Raw genomic sequence first — 22,730 nt, forward strand, 5'->3', positions numbered from 1 at the left:
CCATTGATTTTGAGGGCCCTGCATTTGCAGTGCCCAACCTCAAGTTTCTCCTATTGAGTATTTGCCTTGGAAATTTTAAAAATACAAACAAATGTGTATACCCATGTTGTGGTTCCCCAAACTATAAGCTGTAATTGTAACTTAATCTCCAGACCTTCTACGTGTCTGAGTCTCAACTGAGATTTCCTCCCCTCCTCAGCTGTACTGCCCAAGACTGAAGAAATGAACCTAAGGACAGAGCTGAGAAGCAAAACTCAGAAAATTTTCCTTATTTCTTATCATAAGGCAGGAGTTCTTGACAAAGGCAAAGAAGAAAAAACAGCAAACCAAAACCCAAACTAGGTGAAAACTAAAACACCCAGACCAAATCTCCAGGGAAAATTTTAACTGTCTTGACCATGAAGCCCTTAATCTACAATTTCCCTATATGGAATGAGCACATGGTTGGGTCAGCTATCCCTTTCAGGGAGGAACTTTGCTTTCAAATGTCTATCTGCCATCACCACCCTTGCTCCCCAATATCCACGTCTGCCATTTGTCATCTAATCCCAAACACAGCTAGTTTGCTTCCAATTTCTGGGTTTTCTTTTGCTGTAAACCACAGATGCACTGCAGACTTCAAACACAAGAAGTTGTGTTAATATGTTGACACAGCAGAATACTGTTCTTGTTTCTGCTGCCGTCTCAGAAATAGCTAAATTACATTAGCTGACTTTTTCCACAAAGAAAGAGACTTCTAAGGCAGATATGTAATATGAAAATTTCATGCCAGGCACCACAGAATTTATAATCTGCTTAACACAGGCTCTTTTTTTCAAGTAGTGTTATTCTAACAAGATGCAAGGAGATGACTCTCTGGCAAGTACACTATTATTTGTAATCTAATGTGTTAAATTTAAATGTATTTGAAAATTATTTTTAACTTTACAATTTTATATTGTTATTCCCACAAACGACAGTTTGAACAAAAACCTTCCATACTGCCACCCAGTGTGTAATAAGATCAGAAATGTACAGAATACAGCAAAGGTGTTTGCCTGTGAAATTTGATGGCCTACAATGGAAGAGGAGAAGTTCACAGTAAATTGTGTGGCTGCCAAGGTTGATTAATTTTTAGGGTCATCAGAGTTGTTAGCTTAAAACAAGTAATAAAAATAATTCATAATTTTACACAAGGGAACATATGCCCAAATAGTAAAATGTTTAGGGTTGGTTTGTTGGTTATTTTTCACATTAAACTATGAAGAGTGGTGATGGAGGACACACAGCTGACACCAAGAATGGTTTCAAGTATCAGTACTTTATTATTCCCCAGTACAACCTTTTATATCCTTTTCCCCTTATGCATAACCCCGTGTGCCCTTTTACTCTTTTGTGATTGGTTAATACAAATCAACATTCCCTGATTTGCTCCTTTTCCTCTAATGCACTTCACCTGTCTTTCCTCATCAGGGACAAGATTGCCCGGAGCACTATCCATTCTTTTACAATTCTCCCACAGAACAGAGAATCTACTTTGTTGTAATCCTAGTGCTTTTTTTTTAAAATTAACTCGTAGGGAATAATAAAAACATGGGCGTTTTATCTGTACCGTCTCATAAAATTGGATTGGAACATGAACATTTGTATTTCATAAGTATAATTCTCTTTGTAAGAGAAAATCTTCCTTTCTTAAACCTAAAAAAAAAAAAAATCAGGGAGCAGATATCCCTTGTGCAAGCTGCTCAAGATCCCTCAGCACAACCTTAATTAAGGTTAATGAGGCACCATATGTGAAAACTGAAACACACCTTTTCCGTATTTCTCTCCTTGTCTGCTGAAGAGAGGTTGTTTTATGTCACTGGCTCTGTCCAGGCAGACGAACCTTTATGCACAGCTGTGACAGTCACTGGGGTATTGGCTGGGGTAGAATTTGGGAGCTGCACAGCAAAAGGGATAAGAAGATCTGGAACAGTCAAACTATTTCTTGATCCTGCAGAAGACAAAGTCCTTTCCTTAAAAAACCCTTGCCCTGTGATAATTTAAAAATTTTCAAGTCGTTATAAGAAGTTAATAAATCACACTATAGCAAATATTACTTGCTCTTATTTAATTTCTATTTGGTTGAATGTAACTGTACTTGTAAGAGAATGTCATTCATTACAAAGGAAAACAACTTCCTGATTTGCTCTATATTTCAATATATAATTCAGTATACTTTATTGTTCTATGTTAATATTTATCAGCCCTTTGGCACAGATGTTCACACTGTGGCTCTCTGCTTGAAATGTGATGCATGTCACAGAATCCCAAATTCCAGCGTTCAAAGGGTTGCAGCAGGAGAGAGTCCTGCTTACTTTAATGTATTTCCAAAGGGATTCTGCCAGGAATCGGGAGCATTAACACAGCAGTTAGGAATCAATTACATAGCTTTGCAGATGGGAACAAAAGGAAGAGAAATTTTCTCCAGGGACTCATTACAAAGTTACACTGTGAAATTATTCCTCAGCCTTGATTTATTCTTTTCTTTTCTTTCTAGTGTGAATCTTTTTCATATATTTGTTGGTTTTGGAAGACAGCGTGTAATTATCAAACTAACATTTTTTTTTTTTTTCAGTTCTGTAATAAGAAGGGCATTTTTTAGATCTTCCTTTCATAGGAAAATTGTGCCAAAAAATTTGAAAACTTGCTACCAATTATCTGTTAGCCTCTTTTACATAAAAAGATGAGTGTATGTCCAAATCTGTGTGTCTTTAGAACAGTGTACTAAAGGTACAGAAATCAGCACTTGTAGACACCAACCTGAGGTATGTAGTTCCTGTGATTTGCACCAGCTGGAGGTCAAACCTGTCCATGATCCCCACTCTTACAGAATGGAGTTCCTTGATCAGTCACAAGGAAGAAAGAGAAGTTGTACATTCCCCATGTCTTGTGGTATTATTGGTGCTACAAATGGCATGACATTTTTATGAACAGGTGAATAAAACTCTCATTGTAAAACTTTCCCTATTCATTAATGAACAATATGCTCTCTAAAAAAATAGTAATGGTTAAAAAAAAAAATAAGAAATTCCTTTTTCTGTGTGAAGCATAAGTCAGGTTGGCTGAATAACAGGCTCTTCCTTAGAAAAATTAAGGTCCTTATTCTGTAAACCAGGACATCAGCTGTTGTTTTGACACTCCTCTGAGTTGGATTAGGAGGCAATTATCCCTCACAATACATTTTTGGGGGCTATAATGTGCATTGCCTCTGGACTAGTGGTGTGCATACTAGGGCATTGTTGGCAAGTTTTGACAACATCCTGACAGCTTTTTACCTTGGTGAAATAAAGAGAGACCTAGTGGGTCTAACTAAAGAAGATACAGTTCTGAAGCCTGTTTTATTTTTAAATATGTCTTTTAGATTAGTAATTATCATGTTTATAGGAAAATGCAAGAAAGATGTGATTTACTTTCTCTTAGTATTTTATTATCTTGAAAGTGATTTGTAAAGTCTCTGGCAAACCACAGGACTTCTAACCTTAAAGGAGCTGTCCTTGTGGTATGAATGCCTTTTTTCCGTATCAGCAATCCAGAATAAGATTCAGGAACTCCAGAGGTGGTTGGTGGCTTTACCAAGTCTGGTGCTGTTAGCTGCAGTAGAATATCTTTTCATGCAGAATGGCCCTGTGGGGAGTACCTGAGGCTGGACTCTCTGTTACTGGATTTTTGCACTGGCTGGCAGAATGACAAGGTTGCAGGCAGCCAAAGGGTCACGTACCGGGTCAGACGTGTGACATCAGGGAGCACAGTCAAACAACTTTCAGGCTGTCATGTTCTCTGAATGTTTTCTGATCCCTCTTGTAATCCTAATTTGGTTGGTGAAAAGGCAGCACGAGAAGGAATTGTGACATTTAGCATGAAATGATGGTTTTGTGAGCTGGTGTCTACATGTCATTGTAATACAGGCTAAGGAAGGAGGATGGTCCAGAGGTTTGACTTTTAGCTTGCAACTTGTGTCACTCTGTAGCCAAATTTTCTCTGTAGTTTTAAGCAGGTTGTTTAACCTTCCTTAGTCTCACTTCCCAGCAGTAAAAGCTAGTAATGCAGTAATGGTAAGTAGTTAACCCCTGAAGAAAAAGCTCTTTCAGTTTAATGAAGAATTTTTATCACCCTGTGTTTTGTCTTTGTCTATAACTAGAAGAGATAACGAAGATTTAATGGAAAATCTTGATGATTCAAAATTTGCTTGGTCCCTTAGAGGGAAAGTCAAAAAGTTGGCACTTTCTGGTAAAGGAATTTCTTTCTGAATCTCAGTTTTGGAAACAATCCATGTATCAGACTGTTCCAAAGCCCCAAAGCTCGGACAGTTCCTGGAGTTGCAAGCTCTGAGGCTTTTGCTTGGCTGGCTGCTCCAGGCCCATGGAGCCAATGAGCTCTGGGGACCCTGACTCTGAAGTACTTAAAATGACTTATTTGAGCTCAGGCTCCCAGTAGCCTGTCAGGCAGGTTATTGAGAAGATGTGCAAGCTGGCAGGAGCACAAATAGGCTTTGATTTTTTTAAATTGCCTGGTAAGCTAGGTTCTATTGGATTGTGACTTTTTTGGGGGCAGTATTTTGATTACATCATTTTTATGGAACACCCAGGATAAGTGAGTAGGAAAATTCCAATGAAGTAAGATTCATTAGTGTTTTGAGAATTAGATCTGTTCAAAGGGCCACGTGATAATATTTTTGTGGGACTATAATTGTGTTAGGTAGAAGTACTGTTCCCTAGAATTCACTCTTCTCTGGGAATCCTGGGAAGTTGCATTCTAGTGATTCTCAGCCAGCCAAATCCATATATCATCTTTCTCAGTACAGCTTGCTCTGAGGCTATCCCAAACTTAACTACAGAAGATGCTTCTGAAAGATCTATTGCCCTCTATAAAACCCAGCCCCACCTACACGGTGGATGAATGTGACTTTTTAAAATGCAGGATTTATCAATCTTTTTTGCTATTGCTTCCTAACTAAACTTCCTTAGCTGAATTATTAAAAATTAACGCCATTTCCAAATACTTCAGAATCCATAGGAAAATGAATCTCTTTTTGTTTGTTTTTGCATTTTGGTAACTATTTGGAAATTATTCCTTGGAGTTACAGTAACAAATGAGATTTAAAACTTCCTCACTGTCACACAATTTCAGCTGTAGTGGGGTTCCCTGTTGTTCTTTCCTTTCACTTAGAGTATGTTTATTTTTCTTGATGCTGTTTGCTGTTCAGCAGCTACTCAGAATCAGCTCTGCCTAAAACAGGAACTAGCTTCAACCGTTCCATGCTAGAAATTCTGAGTGATATATTTCCTCAAATTTCTGTCTTTTGGACATGGAAGGGAGCATGGGAGAGCTGAGCTGAATGAGAAGTGGGATGGAGTGGGCTGGATGCCTTAAACTGCTGCTGGTATTTTACTTTACTGCAGGTATTCCTATTTCGTGTCAGGACATTTCTAAGGATGGCATGTGGAACAGTTTCATGGCTGGACTGTGGCCACATAGAAAGTGTTTCTCTCCTGCATTTTATACACCACTCACCAATGGAAATTCTCAAACCAAGTGTAGAGATTGGAGAATTGAATTTATCTTGTAAATTCTGATTTATAAATTCTATAAACCCATATATTTTCACAACATTCCAGAAAATCCCTTTCAAGTCCAATTATCACTTTATGCAGTTCATGGCAGCAAAATGAAGTGATGTAAATAATTAACATTGCTTTTTTTGGTGAAAGAATAGGTGGAGTTCTTAAGGTATAATAGATTAATTGAATTATTAGCATATGAATGCTCTTGCACTGACATTGTAGGTTGATTTTTTTTTTTTTTTTAAAAATATTTTGTACCAGAAGGATCATGAGCTCATTGTTATTTTGGAGAGTCATTGAGGCAGAAAGCAGTTATTAATTTTATGTCCTATGTAAATTTAAGATGGGAAATAGGCCTCCTTAATGTTTTCTATTAAAGAAATATTGGAAAAAATATGACACTATACAGATGACTGACTGATGATTGATGACAATTTTGCATTTAAAAACCTTGTATGAATTTGGATGGCATGAAATGTTATTTAGTTGTGGAATAACAAGAGAGGTGGTTTATATAACTGTACTGAATAACAAACTCACAAGATGCTCTGAAAACTTCATAATGGGACCCAGCTTTGCAAGCCATTAAGTGCTGTGCAGTTACACTGAGTATAATAAGATTCTGTGATCCCAGTTTTTTTAAGGGAAATTTTACATTTTCTTGGGGAATCATAATAAGTAGGAAAGGGGAAATTTATCCTGGGATTTCTTCCACACCGTGAAGCTCACATGTACTCAATTGTCACCATCAGTATTGCACAGTGAATTCCCCTCTACAAAACCATGATTGACTCTTCAGGCAGGGCTTGTCCTGCCTGCCTTAGCACATATCTGTAAAGCCAAATGAAGGTGTGATTACAGCCCCAGTAAATGACTATTTTATGACAGTAATGCTCTGGTGAGCGGCTCAGAGTGTCTGAGTTCTGCTACTGCTCATCTTTTGTCCTAGTAGCTGCTTCACAGTCAGCCCCCATGTTTGCGGCAGGCAGCCCATCCAGCCATGCCTGGCAACATCCTTGAGCTTCTAGCCTCCCTCATAATATTCAAATTTTGCTCTGGCTGAAACTGCATCTGTGTTGTGACTTTTATTTTGGAACATGGCTTACCTGACAGTGTCCATGCTGGTGCAAAAAGTCATGTTCATAGGTCCCTGTGGTGGCTTGGCTCAGAGGACAGAAACTGCTCTGAGGAAGCCAGACTGAGCACAGGTGGCTGGGCGGTTACCTGCCCTGCCAGAACTTGGTAAATATGTCTCCTAATAAAAAGCCAGCTTTGTTTTTCAAGCAGATATTCTTTCCTTTCGCTGCCCAACACATTACTTCTCAAAAACCTGTATCACCAGAAAGAGCTGTCTATGATTTTATAACCTCATTTTATTACATGAAGTTGTGTAATCTTCACAGTGTTTAATTGTGCATTTCGTAGTTACAGTCTCTAACTCAGTTTTTGGGTATTATCTGAGAAAATCTACTCCACACTACCATTCATTGAAAAAGATGCTTGCAGAAGTTTACTTGCATAGTTAGAAACATTTTTTATGATTCTGTAAAAATTGAAAGTTATAGACTTATTTTGGCAGATGCTGCTCTAAAATTATAAAGTTATAATGGTGATATAATCAGCCTTGAGAACATCTTGATGAATTAAACATGCTGCAGCTGTGGAGTTTGCTTTAGACATCTGCAACAATGACTGGATTAAAGCTACAGTAAACATAAAGATCCAAAATTTATAATATTGATTTCCACTGTGCTCTCTGCAACTACCTGAAAGGAAGTTGTAACCATGTGGGGCTTGGCCTCTTCTCCCAGGCTACAGTGACAGGACAAGAGGACACAGTCTCAAGCTACATCAGGGGAGGTTTAGATTGGACATCAGGAGGAGTTTATTCACAGAAAGGGTGATTGGGCACTGAAACAAGCTGCACAGGGATGTGATGGAGTCACAATCCCTGGAAGTGTTTAAAGGAAAGATTGGATATGGCACTCAGTGCCATGGTCTGGTTGACAAGGTGGTTTTGGGTCATAGACTTGATGGTCTCAGAGGTCTTTTGCAACTTAAACAATTCCTTGATTCTAAGATTACTACAATTAAACACTGAGTCATTGTAAACAGATGCACATTCTTTCATTTATGTTTCAATTCTTCTCACTCAGGAAAGTGGAAATTGTATGTGTGATTTGGGTGATTTTTTTCTTTTTGTACCTGGTCTAGTTGTATGTGTGATTTGGGTGATTTTTTTCTTTTTGTACCTGGTCTAGTTTTAAAAATTAAGAATTAAAATAATCTACTTTTCTTACCTCTTGATAAGTTTAAAAATGATTATACATTCTCTTACAAAGTGTGCTTCTCCTCCATGTTCTCTTAGCTTTTTGATTTTTTCTCATACAGCATATGATTTGGCCATTTTTACAAAGTTTGCATGTAATTAATATATATATTTAGCTAAATCTAATCTCTTTGCAATACCAAGCTATACATCTAACACAAAGATAAAAGTACCTAATTGTCATTTCCTATGCTCAGCGTGTTTTTTGAGCAGTTCAGTGAAACCTGTATTGCTAATTAAAAGACATCTCTCAAAATGTTTAAGGAGGTGCAGATCCTGAAGATTTTGACTATACTTTTTTACTCACTTTAATTTCTAGGGCAGTACAGAACCAATAATTTTCAACTGTTCTAATTCAATTGTTCAGTCAGTATGCTGGGATTAGTTATTGAATGTGGGGGTTACTGTCTCATATTTTCTGTCAAAAGGAAAAAGTAATTAATTTGAGAAGAGGTTAGGTAGAGAGGAAACTGGAAAAGGAAGCAGCTGAGGAGCAGAGGGGAAAATGGCACAGGAGGTGTGAGTCAGAAGGGGATGGTGGATGTACAAATTTGATAAGTAAATGCAGAGTGGCTGGAAAAAGGGATGGGGAATGGAAAGGGTGGATTTAATTAGCAGCTGCATTGTGGAAACGAATCTATGTTGACTGAAGAGACAACTGAAAAGGGGCACAAAAATAGAATGACAGGGAAGAGATCTAAGTGGAAGTTTGATGGACTAAAAATTAAATTCAATTCATCAGGCTAATGCTCTAAGCTGCCAACAAGGAGTAGGTAAATGTTCTGTGCCTCAAATAATCAAGTAAACTATGCAAATCTCACTTAACTCTGGATATGGCGTGAGAGGAGCCTAGAGTTACACTGGAAATCTGAGAGCAGACATCAACAACTTAGCATAGGGGAGCAGCAAAGACAGGGAGCTGGAACAGATACAGATTATAAAAGCTCAGTTTCCTAAGACTGATTGATCCCACATTGGTCTGCAACTCAAGATTGTGTCAGTGCTGTGAGCAAATATTTGTTAGCCCTGTAGCACAGTACATTTCCTGCCTAGTGAACAAAGCCTAAGTATCTTACGGGATTTGAAATAAGCAGCGTTTCTTTGAAGAAATGAAGTCTTTATGCATAAATATAGAAAAATTGAATTAAGGTCAAAATTCAATCCACCACATTCTGGGATTTCTTAAATTGCAGGTCTTTGATTTTGCAATCCCAATAAAGTTCTGAAGTGGTTTGTTTGTAGTAATCCCATATGAATTACTCACAACTGAGTTTCATAAAATCCAGGATTCTGCATTTTTCTCATCTCATTCACTCTTACAAAGCTTTATAAGATAAAGTACAAAAACCCAACAGTATTTGACAAAGCTGCTGTAAATAACACAGACTTAGAGTGAAATGTGGGTATAACTAAAGTGAAAAAGGAAATTGAGAATATTTTTAAGGACTTTGTGGTAGTGCAGAAGTTGCCAGAGAACTGCACAGACAACAAGTTTTTGATCTGCTTTTGTTTATGACAGTGTGCTGCTTAATGTGTTAAAATTTTTGCCTGTGTTGTCAGATAGTGAGTTCCAAGTTTCCTCTTACTTTGTGTGCCCCAAACTGAAAACATTTTAGTCTGGATGGCAATGAATCGTGGAATGCTTTCAATTTTTAAAATTGTAATGGGAGATTGGATGCATAACAATGTAGTGTTTTGCAACAAAGTGACCACAGATCTGTCATTTTAAACAGACAATAGTTCCATTTTATCTACAACATGGTCTTGTTTGCAAACTAAATTTTAGCAAGTTCTGTTAAATCAACAGATAGTGTTTTTTAATATTTTATTTTTCAAACGGTCAGTACTTCAGCACTGGTCTTTTTCTTTCTCCTTCATAAAACTACTTGGAATAAGTGGACTGCAAGTAGAAAACATGAAGGTATTTTGTTACACTATGTTATGATACAGTTGGGTAAGTGCCTGGAATGTTCTTATATTAGCCTGATTATTCTATTTTACTTGATTAATTTACTTGTTACTGTTCAGAATTTAATGTCAATAAACCTGTAACGAGAGCCAGAGATGAGTTTAAGAGTAACATTCCAGTCTGGTATTTCTGATTAAAAGCACAAGACAAGTCCAGTGGTAAAATGAAATGAGAATTTATGATTCTGGCTTCTATTACATTCAAAAATTATTCATGCCCAGAATTATTAGAATAAATTCCACTGCATTATTTTGCATCAGTACCATTACACACGATTTTGCCTGAAGGTATCAAGTCAATGGGTAATGCTTGTAATGCTGTTTTTTCAATCATGGTTTGTTATACTGTCTCTTCAAAAAGTAATTTTTTTCTCTCTGATTTATCATCTTGTTTGTAGCTGGCTTAGGAACAAATTAGTTTTTATTTTAAGGCAGGCATGCTGATGTGAATATTACTGCAGAAAATAGCAGTTAAACATTAAAATTACATATGGAGATAATATATTGTCAGAGAAACTTCAGGTTATTGCTGCTGAAAACTGTTATGATGCTGTCAAATGAAAAATGCATGGTGTCTCCAGATATTGTGGGATATTATTATTGAATTTGTTGACATAGTTCACATTTCTAGCACAATTAGTACTTCAGAATTTATGTTCTATAATTATAAATTTGTTTGTGCTCTTTATAGTCTCATTGATAAACATAGCTTAAATATTTAGTAAAATTCCTAATCACAAGCAAAGCAAAATCACCAATAGCCAGTCTTAAAAACAAACCTCTTCCAAAAAAAAAAAAGACTGGGAAAAGCACAGAAGGAAAAACTCCTGAAAGTTGCTAGTCATGTTGTATAAGAAAGTACTAGAAGACAGATTGTCAGATGTTAAAACTATCCACAAAGTATAAACAATGTGTGTCGACTATAATGAAGCTAAATTCTGATGGGTAATTACTGCACAGTTCCTTGATTCTGTAATATTTTTTTCATCAAGCAATGTTTCATGTTGAGAGCCTTGTCTGACAGAGTACTGGTGGAATGAGCTGCTGTCCCTCTCGGGCTGGAGAGCAGTATGAGTATCAGGACTGTTACCGAGACACACAAAGCAGTCACACAAGAGAGAGGTTTCACAGGGCAGAGGTCCTTCTCTGATCTGGCTCAAGGCTGAATCCAGGCGGAGAGAGAGCCTCTTTGTTTTATTTCTTACTTTTTATACATTTGTGGGTCTAGCAGAAGATTGGCTTTTAGAGTTTTCACCTCTCAAGCCAACTGGCCAGACCAGCCGTCAGTTACAATTGTTTTCAGGTTAGAAATATGCAAACAAAGGACAGAGAATGAGAAACAAAGGATTTGTTTATGTTACATCTGTGGGAAAAAGGTAGAACTGCTTCTAATATTGTACCATAGCTAAAAGATCTGACTCCATTTATGAAAAATCAAAAGGCTATAAAAAACTCAGAAAAACCATTGTAACATCAGGACCATGAAGAAATCTCATTTTTCCATGGTACTTTCTGGCAATGTTCATACTATGCAAGACAATCATTGAGTGCAATTACTTGAAATCTCTTGCATAATGTATTTATGATGGTATGCAATGATTGTGTGCATTTTTATATGGAAACTGCTGCACTTAGCCTTTTCTGATTCTTCTGTTTCCTCCCCACCCTCTCCATAAAATAATTTTGCTTGCTGTGAAGGTTACTGAACACCGTGTCTCTTGTTAGCAGTTTGTCTACCAGATGATCAGCTGGAGATTTCAGAGAAGTAGCCACTATTTTACAGATCAGTGTTATGTTGTATTCCCATACCTTTCATTGTCAATTGAAGGCACTCAACCTCCTATCAGTCAGTGCACTGCAGGAATTTATGGATTTTCCATAAGGCTTTCTCTACAGTCACTCTCCCAAATTCTGGGTCTGTAAGTGGTGTAAAATTGCAAAGCTATTTGTTATGCTGAAGCTCAGAACAGATTTATATTTTCCACCAAAGGCGTACAACATTCCTTCTTCTAAAGTTAACAGTTGCATAGAGAAGGAAGATAAAATTGCTGGCTTCCTGCTCAGTGCTTGCAGAGCCTGCCTTCCCCCTGGTCATGGCAGGGGATGGGAGAGAGATGCTGACCTCCCTTCCCATCAGAGAGGGGATGGAGCTCGTTGTGGTGCTGAAAGTAAGACTGCCTGGCACAACATGACAGACTTGAATGGCAGATGGAAATCCTGGTGCATGGGCTGCCCTTGGTTATGGATAGATCAAGGAGATGCACCTTCATCTGTTAAAAAAAAAATGGAATTATTGTCCCTGTGGCTTAACATTGTTATCAATAAATTCTGATATTGATGTCAATAGTTTTTAAATGTTGATGGTGGCCCTGGGCTCCTCTTAGTAACTTTAGTAAAAATCTCTCTCTGCTAACTTATGTATTACTTTTTGACATAGAGCATATAAAACACAGCCCACTCTCCTGCTTAAGGTGATGCTCAGTGACTCAAGTTCCACATGGTAAGGGTAGAAAACAACATAGAGCTAGGTATTTAGGGAGATTTAAAGAAATATGATTCACTCACATTTTTTGTATTATTATAAGTCTATAGTAAATCAATATAAATCAAGTAATGATGCTTGTCTTTAGGTTAGTAAATTCAAATATAGACAAAACCACACGATTATTATATCAACAAAATGCTTATTTTCCTTGAAATCAGTTTCTAGCTATTGTTATGGAGAGTTTTTATGCATTTTCTGGTAGTTTTCCTCAGACCTTGTGGCTTATACTTTCAGAGCTCCTATCCACACTGTTAATCAACGAATTTGGTCTGCAAAAAATCACTCCTGAAAGTGATTGCTTTTTGATAATGAGGAAGGTGGGAATATCTTTTTGCAAGTAAACAACTTTTGAGCAGGGAGTAATTGAAACACTCAAAGTTTGCAACAACCTTTTTCTCCCTTCCTTGCAGCTGCTCCTTCTGCTGAGTCACTTTCCAGGCACTGCCTACATGTTCCTCTCAGAAGCCCACTAACCCACATATACATCCAGGTGAAACAAAAACAGATTAAGCTTTTTATTGAACCTGCTACAAGTCTTAAGACCCTAACAAGTTTATGTAGACAATTGCTCTATTGTAGGTGCCCTTGTTTGCCTTTTCACTGGCTGGTGGTTGAGTAAATTTGTTTGGTTCTGTAAATTTTGGCTTGAGTAAAATGTTCTGAGCCATTATATTTGATATTTTAGTCTAGGTTTGCATCTACCTGAAAAAAACCACCAAAAGCAATTCAGAAATGTCTGAACTCAAATTCCATAGAAATTTTCTCTTCCCTACTTTCTTCAGTTTTACCTCCCTGTCTCGTTATGTGTTGGACTCATCCTCCGTATGGAAGTGCTGAACTGCAGAAGTTCATCAGCATGGTCAGTATGGTAGGAACTGTTAACATATGAGGCCCATGAGGAGGTCATGTCAAGTCAATCATTCAATAACTTGTCCATCCAGATTTGGCTTTAGCCTTTTTCTACCCTGTTACTGACATCCTCCTTTCTGTCCTTCTGTGCTGCCCTTTTTTCTTTCCTTTTTTAACTTTAAAAAATTATTTTTAGAAAATGCTAGTACCATCTACATATTCATGATTCCAGGATAAACCTAATTGAATTTGATGGGAATCAAGCATATATACAACTCATAGTGTTTATTCTGGGACTCACAGTAACTTAATTGTCAATAAACAGAATGTCCAATTAGTTGTGCCGTGGAGTGAATTTGGATAATTTTTCATCAATCAGTCTGTTTAATCTGATTACCTCTCTCTGATTGACCTTTCTGGGAGAACATGTAAATGTGCAGCTAAAGCAAACATATGCTCTACCTGTCTGTCTTGTCTTCTCTTGGGCTTTCCTGACTCAGTTGCTTTGACAGTGGTCCTTGCTCTTGTCACTTCCAAGGATTCTTAGGTATCTGCATTCAACACATTCAGTGGTTGCCTTTGGAATTCAAGTTTTTGTTTGAAAATTATGTTTCCCTTGCTAATGGATGACTTTTTAATGGCCTCTGTGTTTTCAAGTTTACTTTTGATTGTGAGCTAATGGAGGTCTTCAGGCTCATGCTGCAGCTCAGGCTTCCCAGTGGAGAACAGCATTGAACTTGTATGATTTCCTAAGGCTTGTTTGCTAAGATTCACCAAAAATCCATGCAGCTCACTGTAGCCAAATGGAAAAACCTTTGGGATGTCTTTTATTTTGCACTGAGATCTTCCTTTTCTTCTCACTGGATTTGTGTGCTGTCAGTCACAGGTATCTTTTAACTCTCAGAAATAGCAAGAAAGTGCAACTATATAAGTATAAAGCACAAGGTGGGTGCCTACATATTTTTAGCTTTGCAACACTTGAACAGTTGATGGAAAAAACATATTTTTTGCTTTCTGGTATCTTTGTTCTTTCTTTCTTTTCTTACCTTTCAGGCAGGCCTCATTTCTGTTTTTAAAGAATAATTAGAGCAAGCCCCAAAACTTTCTTGCAATTCTGGTCATACAACAAATGAAAATGTGACTACTTCAAGCTTCCAAAGGTCTTCTTATTTCTTTTTTCCTCAGTATTTTGGGGATTAGAAGAAGTTCCTTGGGGCTATTGTCGTGTATTACATTTAATATTCACGTATCAAGAAAAAAATGTATGTACTACAGCTACTTGTTTAAAAATATTTTAACAATGGTTGCTATAGCAGTCACAGAAATTCTCCCATAAAAGTGTTGGTTGTTTGCACCTCTTCTAACTTCTTGGTTTTATTTCAGTATTTGGTTATTTCAACATTTTCACAGATGAGAATTAATTTAATGGTCTATCTATTTATTGTTAGAACCTTGTACTGAACTTGATAAAATAGGACCTCTGAGTATGCAGGAAATGTTGAAACAAAAATACTTCAGTGCATTGTTTTGTGGGTATGTGACTGTACAGGCTTCCTTGATGCAGTGCTCAGACTGCCTTACAAGCTGAATATTTTTGCCTTGGTATGCAGGAGTTTAGGTCAAAAAAATCCAAAATACTGGATACATACAAAACAATGAAATGTATGCCCATGCATTATAAAAAGCTGATTTAGTAAACGTAGCTTCTTCCTAACATTTCTGCGGCGCTGGTGTGACCCTTGTGCCCTGGTGATGCATCAGCACCTGAGCTGGAGAACTGGCCCAGGGGCAGGGAACAGGTGGGGTAACACTCAGGTCGGGTAAACACGCAGAACATTCCCACTGGCAATCATGTGGAGGATGTGATGGGTTACTCGTGTTTCTGCCTTCACAATTCTTTCTGTAAGCCTCTTCTGTTAATTATTTTTCCAAGGATACAAATGCTGTTTGAGTAAATGGGATCAGAGAAAAAGGGAGTGTGACCAATTTAATAGCTTTGTACTTTTACTCTGATAAGCCGTTGAGGTGTATTCTATCAATTGTGGATCTGACATTATGGTGCACTGCTTCACTTAGTGTCATGGCCTTTTGTATCTAAAGAAGTTGTTGCAAGGAATGTAAGCAGCATCATCTTTTAATTTGTCCCAAATATCTTTAATTAAAACTCTTTAACTGACTTGACGTAAGGGATGATTGTGAAGATGTCACTAAAGTGACAAATACATGTGTAAAAATTTAAGGTGCAATGTGGTATCTTCGACCATGGCTGATTAAGCAAGTTCTGTTGCTATCATCATTCATCTACAACTGACTTTACCCATGAATCTTATTTTTAGAATGGATTCTGTCCAAGCACAATGAACAATTAAGTTTCAAGTTTGCAAATGACAGTCTGTCCTCTTCTTTTCTGTTGTTTATTTGTCGTTGCCTTGCTTACGGCCACTGAGATAATTTGAGATGTAAAGTGATGGGGGTTTAGACTGCTTGGTACGTATCATTCAGTGAACTGGTAGAACTACAAAGTTAGGTATGATCATATTGTCATTATATCTCCACTTTAATAGTTTTAAAAAGAAAAGGAAATATTAGGGTAATTAAACTGATGTGAATATGTGTGACATGTTAAACAATATGAAAATCATTGATAGAAGACAAAAATTAAATTTAAAATCCCTAAATATCTTGTGTAAAATTTTGTCATTTTAAAGGATGCAACATAGTCCTGGACACAAAGAAAAGGTCAGAAAAAATGTGCATGTTAATGACATTCCAGGTTCTTGTCTAGAAGCAAAGTTGTATCAAAGAGTGTTTTATAAATTGTTAACAAGGTACTGTTGGCAATAATCTCCATGTCCTTCCTCCCCTCCCCAATTTATTTCATTTAATAGGAGTCCAGACAGACCTTAGTGTTTCGGGTCCTTCAGGGTGTTTTGCAAAAGGAAGGGATGTGCCTCACACAACATTATAATTTTCAAAAGGATAATGAAATCTGCTAGAGTATGACTGCATTCTTTCTGAATTACACCTGTAAAGCATGTGAAAGTCAAGGCTCTGAAAAGAGTAGGAAAAATGGGATCTGGAATGAAATTACTTGGTCTTTAAGGGCATAATTTGGCTGTGACTTATTCAAGAACAAATGTTCAAATAGTTTATAAAGCAGAGTTATGCCAGTAATCAATTGGGAACATACCTAATTCTTGTTCTTCAGCTAAGACCAAGGATTATAAGGATTTAAAGGAAAAAATTAGTCAAACTTTCATCACGTGTCTCAAGTTCAGAAAAATGCATTTCACATGTACATACAAATCTGGTGTACTTCACTCTGCAGCAGATTCTGCTGGCTCAGAACCATCAAATCCCAATTCATCAATGATAATGTGTGGTATTGACTTCCATTTTTGGGTACTCCAAACTAATTTTCTTAGTTCATCCTGACATGGATTAAATAGTAATGAAATCCTATAGTGGCAGGCTAAGACTTATTCATAGTATTACTCAAGTGTAATAGATTATTTATTTTGGTATTGGGCAACACACTGTGATTGCCAAGCAATTTGGTAATAAACAGTAGGATATCAGTCTGCTTGGACTACGATTAAATGTGTGCCTTTCAAGAAGTCTGTGCTGTTGGCTAATGCTGATTTATATAACTAAAACTAGAATTCTGCTTTATTAAGTAATGATTTAATTTTGCTGGGTTCATTGTATTAAAATGTGATATGAAACCAAGTGACGGCAGAAGTATAACATACATGAACTTTGGCCATGATAGTTAGAATGTCATAAAGCTGTGCTAGCTCTGTGCCTTCACTCTCTGCTTCTCTTTCATCAAAAGTATTATTGATCATTAATGCCAAAAATGAAAAATAAGAGGTAGAAATTCGTAAAAGAAAACATTTGGATGGCAATTGTTCTATATTAGGTGTAGTTAATGGTCATGTTTACAACCACAAATGTAATATTTACATCCATTGAAATGACAGAATTGATTAAATGGGATAAGAGAGAAACATACCAGAAGCTCCAGAGCATTGTTTTTTTTGTAAATTTGATTGATGTTGAAGGGGCATGTTTTGGATCTGCAGAATATTAGTAAGAAGATGAAGTAAAATCACAACTAGGCAAGCAGTTCATTACTTCTCTTGAGCAAAAAGGAAAAAGCAAGAAAAAAATGCAATAATTAAATTTGCACCACTGTGTAAGCTCTGCATAGATTGACACAGAAGGAAAATCATAGGTTATGATTAACATTAATAACACTTACATTGCTGAAGCAGCTGGCAGATATCAGCCAGAGATTCATTTAGAAACATTGCTTGTAGCTACAGAGAATGGTATTCAGCATCAAATACATTGTATTAGAAGTTTTCCCTGTCAAGCAAATGAAATGAGTTTAGCTTGCAGGAAAACATAAAAGTGACAGAACAAAAGAAATGGAATGCAATTTGGGGTCCCAGAGATATGAAGGGCTTCTATTAAAGAGTGTCTGCAACATCTGTCTACAAGTGTAAGATTTTTTTTTTTCTTTTCTTTTTTTTCTCTTTCCTTTTTTTTTTTTTTTTTTTTTTCCCAGTAATGTAGGTGTTATGGCTTGACCTCTTTTTCTTAGTAATTCTAAAAGAAAAGAAAGAAAAAAAAAAAAAAAAGAAATGACAAAAAAATCCTTAAAATCCTGTCATCTCAGGAGACACTTGAGGACACAATATTTTTATTCCATGGACAGTTGTTGATGTCTTCTTTCCTTTTATTCTGTTCAATTTATATTTTCTACCATTTTTTTCTTCTCCTATATATAGGAAGAAGTTCAGTATTTCTGCTGTTCAGTGTTATTTGTAGGTTCCTTTTATTCCAGAAGCTGACATTTTGAACTTCCTAGGGAAAAAAAATTGGGATGTTATTTTTCTATGCTTTATAAGCAATCTTTGCTGTTGCAGAGACAACTTCAGTCACTCAGTTCTTGGTTGTGAATCTCTGGTGCCAGAAATCGTTCAACCATTAGATCAGATGTAATTCTGGACTCCCTTCCTGACCCGTTCCCATGGGTGTGCTGGATGGCGCAGCCCTCCTGGAGGCACTGCTTGGCAGCAGAGGGAGCAGAGCTGCGGGCACACGGGCTGTGGGAGTCACAGATTCTCCTTGCTCAAAGGAATATATCAATGGGTTCTCTAGACAGCATCTCCTCTTTCACAGTAAGGGGTAAATCTAGAAACTCAACTCTGAAGTTTTCACAACACTTGAGTTTGATTATTCAGAGCTGAACACTGATTTAAACTTCAATTGATTCAGGAACTGCTGAAATATTAACTATCCCTTCTTGCTTCCAGACCCTAAATTAAGAGGTTTTCGCTGTTTTAATATTCACCCACCTTAGTAGCTTTTAAAATTATGATTGTACTTTATTGATGAAAGCAATGCATAAGGCTATGTACTTTATTGTATCAACCATCATACGGGGGGTAGCTTGTGAGTGTCCCTGTATAAAAATAATCTCCTGTATTATCAGGGGTGCAGGTAAAAAATAAAAAATTAAACTGTATTTTACTGTGTAAAATTCAGAAGGAGTGTGGGTAAAGAAAAATAAAACTTGGGTTTTAATTGATGCTTTTAATGCTTGGCTAAGCACAATTAGTGTCACCATCAAATCAGTTTGAATGCACTTATAGAGAGAACCTTGCTATATTAATTTAAAAACATTTATGATTTTATGAAGGAAGTCCTGCTATTAACCCTCATGGAAAGGAAATGTAAGTTGGATTTGAGGGTCCTGAAAGAGTAAATCAAAGTTGTAAGATAGTCACTGAAAGTGGAAACATCAAGCAGCATTAAAATTCTTTTTTAACTTGCTTTTGCATTTCAGGGTAGGCACACTGATGAAGACAGTGTATTCTTTAGAGGATACAATGAGTAGAACTGTCAAAAATTAACTCCTTTTCAACAGCAAAAAACATCAATTGAAATTTCTTTCTAACACTCCTATTGACTTTCTTTTAAATTTTTTTTACAGAGGATCTTTCTCAAAGCTGGAAGTGAGGAAGAAATCTTTGCACATCTTGGCTTGGATTATGTTGAACCATGGGAAAGGAATGCTTAAAATTTTTTGCCAGTGTACATTCATCTGTTGACTGCAATGGTCTTTCTGCCCATTTTGCAGTCTGGTTTAGTTATATATGCATATATAATAAGTGTTTCTATGACAACATAAAATTTAAATAAGTATTAGAAGCCATTTGCACATGCTAATGTTCCCAGAAGATAAGAGTATAAGTTTTTCATAATATTTTCCAGTCTTTTCTGGTTTTGGAAGTTTCTACATGGGAGTGATAAGACAGTGCTTGTTTTGGGGGGAAAACTTGGAATTGGTAAGATTTTTGCTTATGATAGGAATTTAACATTTAGTATGAACAATACTTGTTTTTTAAAATAGTCAGCTACAACAATACATGAATAATTCAAAACATCTGAGCTGAGTCAAAACATTACTGAAACGTATGCTGGTCTTAAACTGAATTTCTTACTTATTTTGCTGAATCCATGTATAAAATTGCTCAGTATATAAGGCTTAATGACCTAGGCAGTAACTACTTTGCAGTCTCAGCAACTTGAGGCTTCAGTTGTAATATTTTCCCAGGTAGGGCACTATTTTACAAAAACTATAAACAAGTCAATAATCCAGTGAGAATTAAAATACATTTCACAGGAAGGGATTTTGAAACGAAAAGTGGAGTAACTCAGTAGCAATCTTTAATTGTGTAGAAAAATACTTTAAATTTAGAGTACTGATTTGGACTAAAGAGGATTCAGGTTATGTGGATTAATGGTCCTCAACTGGGAATTTGAATCCTAACCTGCATGAAGACAATAGTTTAGCTGTCAGGCTGGTGACTGCTCCAAGACAAAATGTTTTAATTATCTGTGCTCAATTTAGATCAATGGAAAATTATTTATTAGTAAGTGTGAGTGCGTTGGAATGGGATTTTACTTGAGCTGTTGGGCTATTGGCAGCTTTAGAGTGGTATTCCCTCTCTTTAGTCGGAAATTCATCTATGATGTGAGAGGCTTTCTGATAAGAGCCCTACAAGATATTTTGGTTTCAAAAGATGTCCAGGTAGCTCTTGTGACCGTAATGACAATGAAGGATTTGTAATACATTTACCCTTTAATGAACAGGGACATCCAGCGCTTTAGGAAATTAAACTATTTAGTGATCTATTAGTTATTTCAGAATAAAGGTGATTAAGAACACCAGGATTGGTCAAATTTTCTTCTTTATAAATCTGGATTTTTTTCCTCTATTGAGGACTACACCTCTTGACATGACAAGGAAAGAATGGCAATGCTGTGCACAACAGTTATTACAGACACTAAAGGCTTCCCATATTCAAACAGTATTTCTATTACTGTAAAAGAGAATGCTTCATTTGTTACTCATTACTTTCAGCTGGGGAATAGACTTTTAGAGGGCTGCGCTGTAAACTATTCCAAAACCTCAGTCAGGGTTGTAGAAAAATGTGTTGATGGCAGGAATTTACTTCTTGCCTGTGTCAATAAAACCACCCTATTTATGTGCAGTTTTGCTAACTGAGCTGAAAGTACAGTGCTGCTTCCTAAACTGCTCTAACTACAAGGCACTGGCATTGCTTCCTGCTTTATTGTGCTGAGGCATGAAGTATCTTCTCTGTGTTTTGCATCAGGATGCTGACACTGAAGTAGCAGTGATATTTTTCAGTCCTAATGGAAGAAAACAAAAGCTTCCTTGTCTGAATATTCTACTTTCTACTTGGCCAATATTTATCAGAAATTACACATTCCAGTTGTGCTGTTTCTGCAAACTTCAAGACACACACAAAGTATCAAACATTCTGAGTTCCACATAAATAAATAACTCACATCTTGGGTGCCCATGCATCACTTATAATTATGCTACCTGTGAGGGAAAAGACACCAAGACACCAAGTTCTGTTGGCTCTTCCAAGACTAGAAGAAATCAGCATATCACTTCACTCTTTTATTTCTCTCAATTTTTCTGAACTTTATTTAGAATACCTCTTTCAGAGTACTCACTGCATCAACTATTTTTAAAAAAAATGGATCTAATAAATGAGGGGTTGTGTTAAAGAGAAGAACAGCTTAGATGACCAGGATGGTTTGACCATGAAGAAGATGGTCACTATCGCAGGTACCGTGTGCAGGATCATCCCTGATAGCACCAGCCAGACCTCTCAGCTGAGACTATAATTAGAAAAGATAAAAGTCATACAGGAGAGCTGGGATGGGACAGGTTAAAGGAAACAGAGCCTTTATCAGCTGAGCGTATCTGGATCCATGTGCTGGTGAAAAGAGCCTCCAGCATGATGGAATTGTTGGAGTCAACGTTCAGAGCAAAGCTTCTGAATTAGTGAAGGACAGGTGAGGCCTGAGGGCCTGGAAAGGGCAAACACTTGTAACAAGAACAGATCAACCTTTTACTAGGGGGAAGGGAAGAGAGAATCTCAGATCAGTGCACTTAATAACTCCTAAATTGCTAGAATGATTAATAGACTGTATTTTCAATGCACCTAGAGGAAAATAAAATGATAAGTTATTGGTAACTTGTTCATCAGAAACAAATCATGTCAAACTAATTCAGTTGTAAAGTCCCTGGAGGCTGTTTTTTAAAAATGTCTGTCCCTCCTCCCCTGCTTCTACACCAAGGCAATGTGGCAAGTAGTGGGTAGAGAAGGATCACTGGTTTAATAAGCATCTATCTACTAACTCTCTAAGAATTAGAAAGCAGTTCTGTCTCTGTAAAGGAAAAGGAAAACCACTGTTATTTTTTTTCGTAGTTTGAAGTTAGATATGATTTGTCAAATAATCTCTTAAGACAAAGGCAATGAGATGTATTTAGTTTGGTGGGTAATAATGTAGTTAATGATTAAAGGACTAATGTACTGAAGGAAAAGCTAATTCTATCCACAAAGCTCTACAAAATTGCAAATCTGGGCAACCTAAATACTCATAAAACTGAAGCCACATGGACTTTCTGCAAATAACTGGAAACCTGAGAACTCCTGCTACTTTGCATAAATAACTCCAGAATGTTAAAAAAACCCAACCCCAAAGATTTGCAAATGTTATAATTCCCAAATGAAATGTCTTTTCTACAGTTTATGGGCAGAATTATTTTGCTTTCTCAGGTGAGACCATCTTATTCCTTGGTATGAAATATATTCTTTTGCTTTTTGAACAGCTATTACTTTCTATTATACAGTTTTCTTTCTTTCTATTATACAGTTAACTGCAGTTAAAATAAGCAGGTCCTGGGTCTAACAGGTTAATTGAAGTCACATAAGCAAATGAAGACAGAGAGCTCTGGAAACCTTCATTAAGAGGAAGACCAAGCAGTCTTTTAGCCCTGCTGCGCAGATGCACAAAGTGTCTTTTACTTTAATCAGGATGCATCAAATGTAATTTGTTTTAG

The 22,730-nt window shown here is 36.7% G+C and overlaps 1 protein-coding gene across 6 annotated transcripts in view; it reads left to right on the forward strand.

Moving 5' to 3' along the window:
• Positions 1 to 20,453, forward strand: part of DNTT (DNA nucleotidylexotransferase) — a 134,269-nt gene extending 113,816 nt beyond the window's left edge. For 4 of the 6 annotated variants that reach the window (XM_040071201.1, XM_040071202.1, XM_040071200.1 and 1 more), the window contains one exon: positions 19,278 to 20,447. In XM_040071201.1, the coding sequence (XP_039927135.1) occupies positions 19,278 to 19,364 (87 nt within the window). In that variant the 3' untranslated portion in view covers positions 19,365 to 20,447. Of the gene's footprint in view, positions 1 to 12,834; positions 12,915 to 13,206; positions 13,238 to 19,277 lie in introns of those variants that run through there. The other 2 variants (XM_040071199.1, XM_040071198.2) reach the window with 2 other exon arrangements.
• Positions 20,454 to 22,730: the final 2,277 nt, after the last annotated feature.

This window comes from Hirundo rustica, chromosome 8, assembly GCF_015227805.2.
Source record: "Hirundo rustica isolate bHirRus1 chromosome 8, bHirRus1.pri.v3, whole genome shotgun sequence".
NCBI classification, from domain to species: domain Eukaryota; kingdom Metazoa; phylum Chordata; class Aves; order Passeriformes; family Hirundinidae; genus Hirundo; species Hirundo rustica.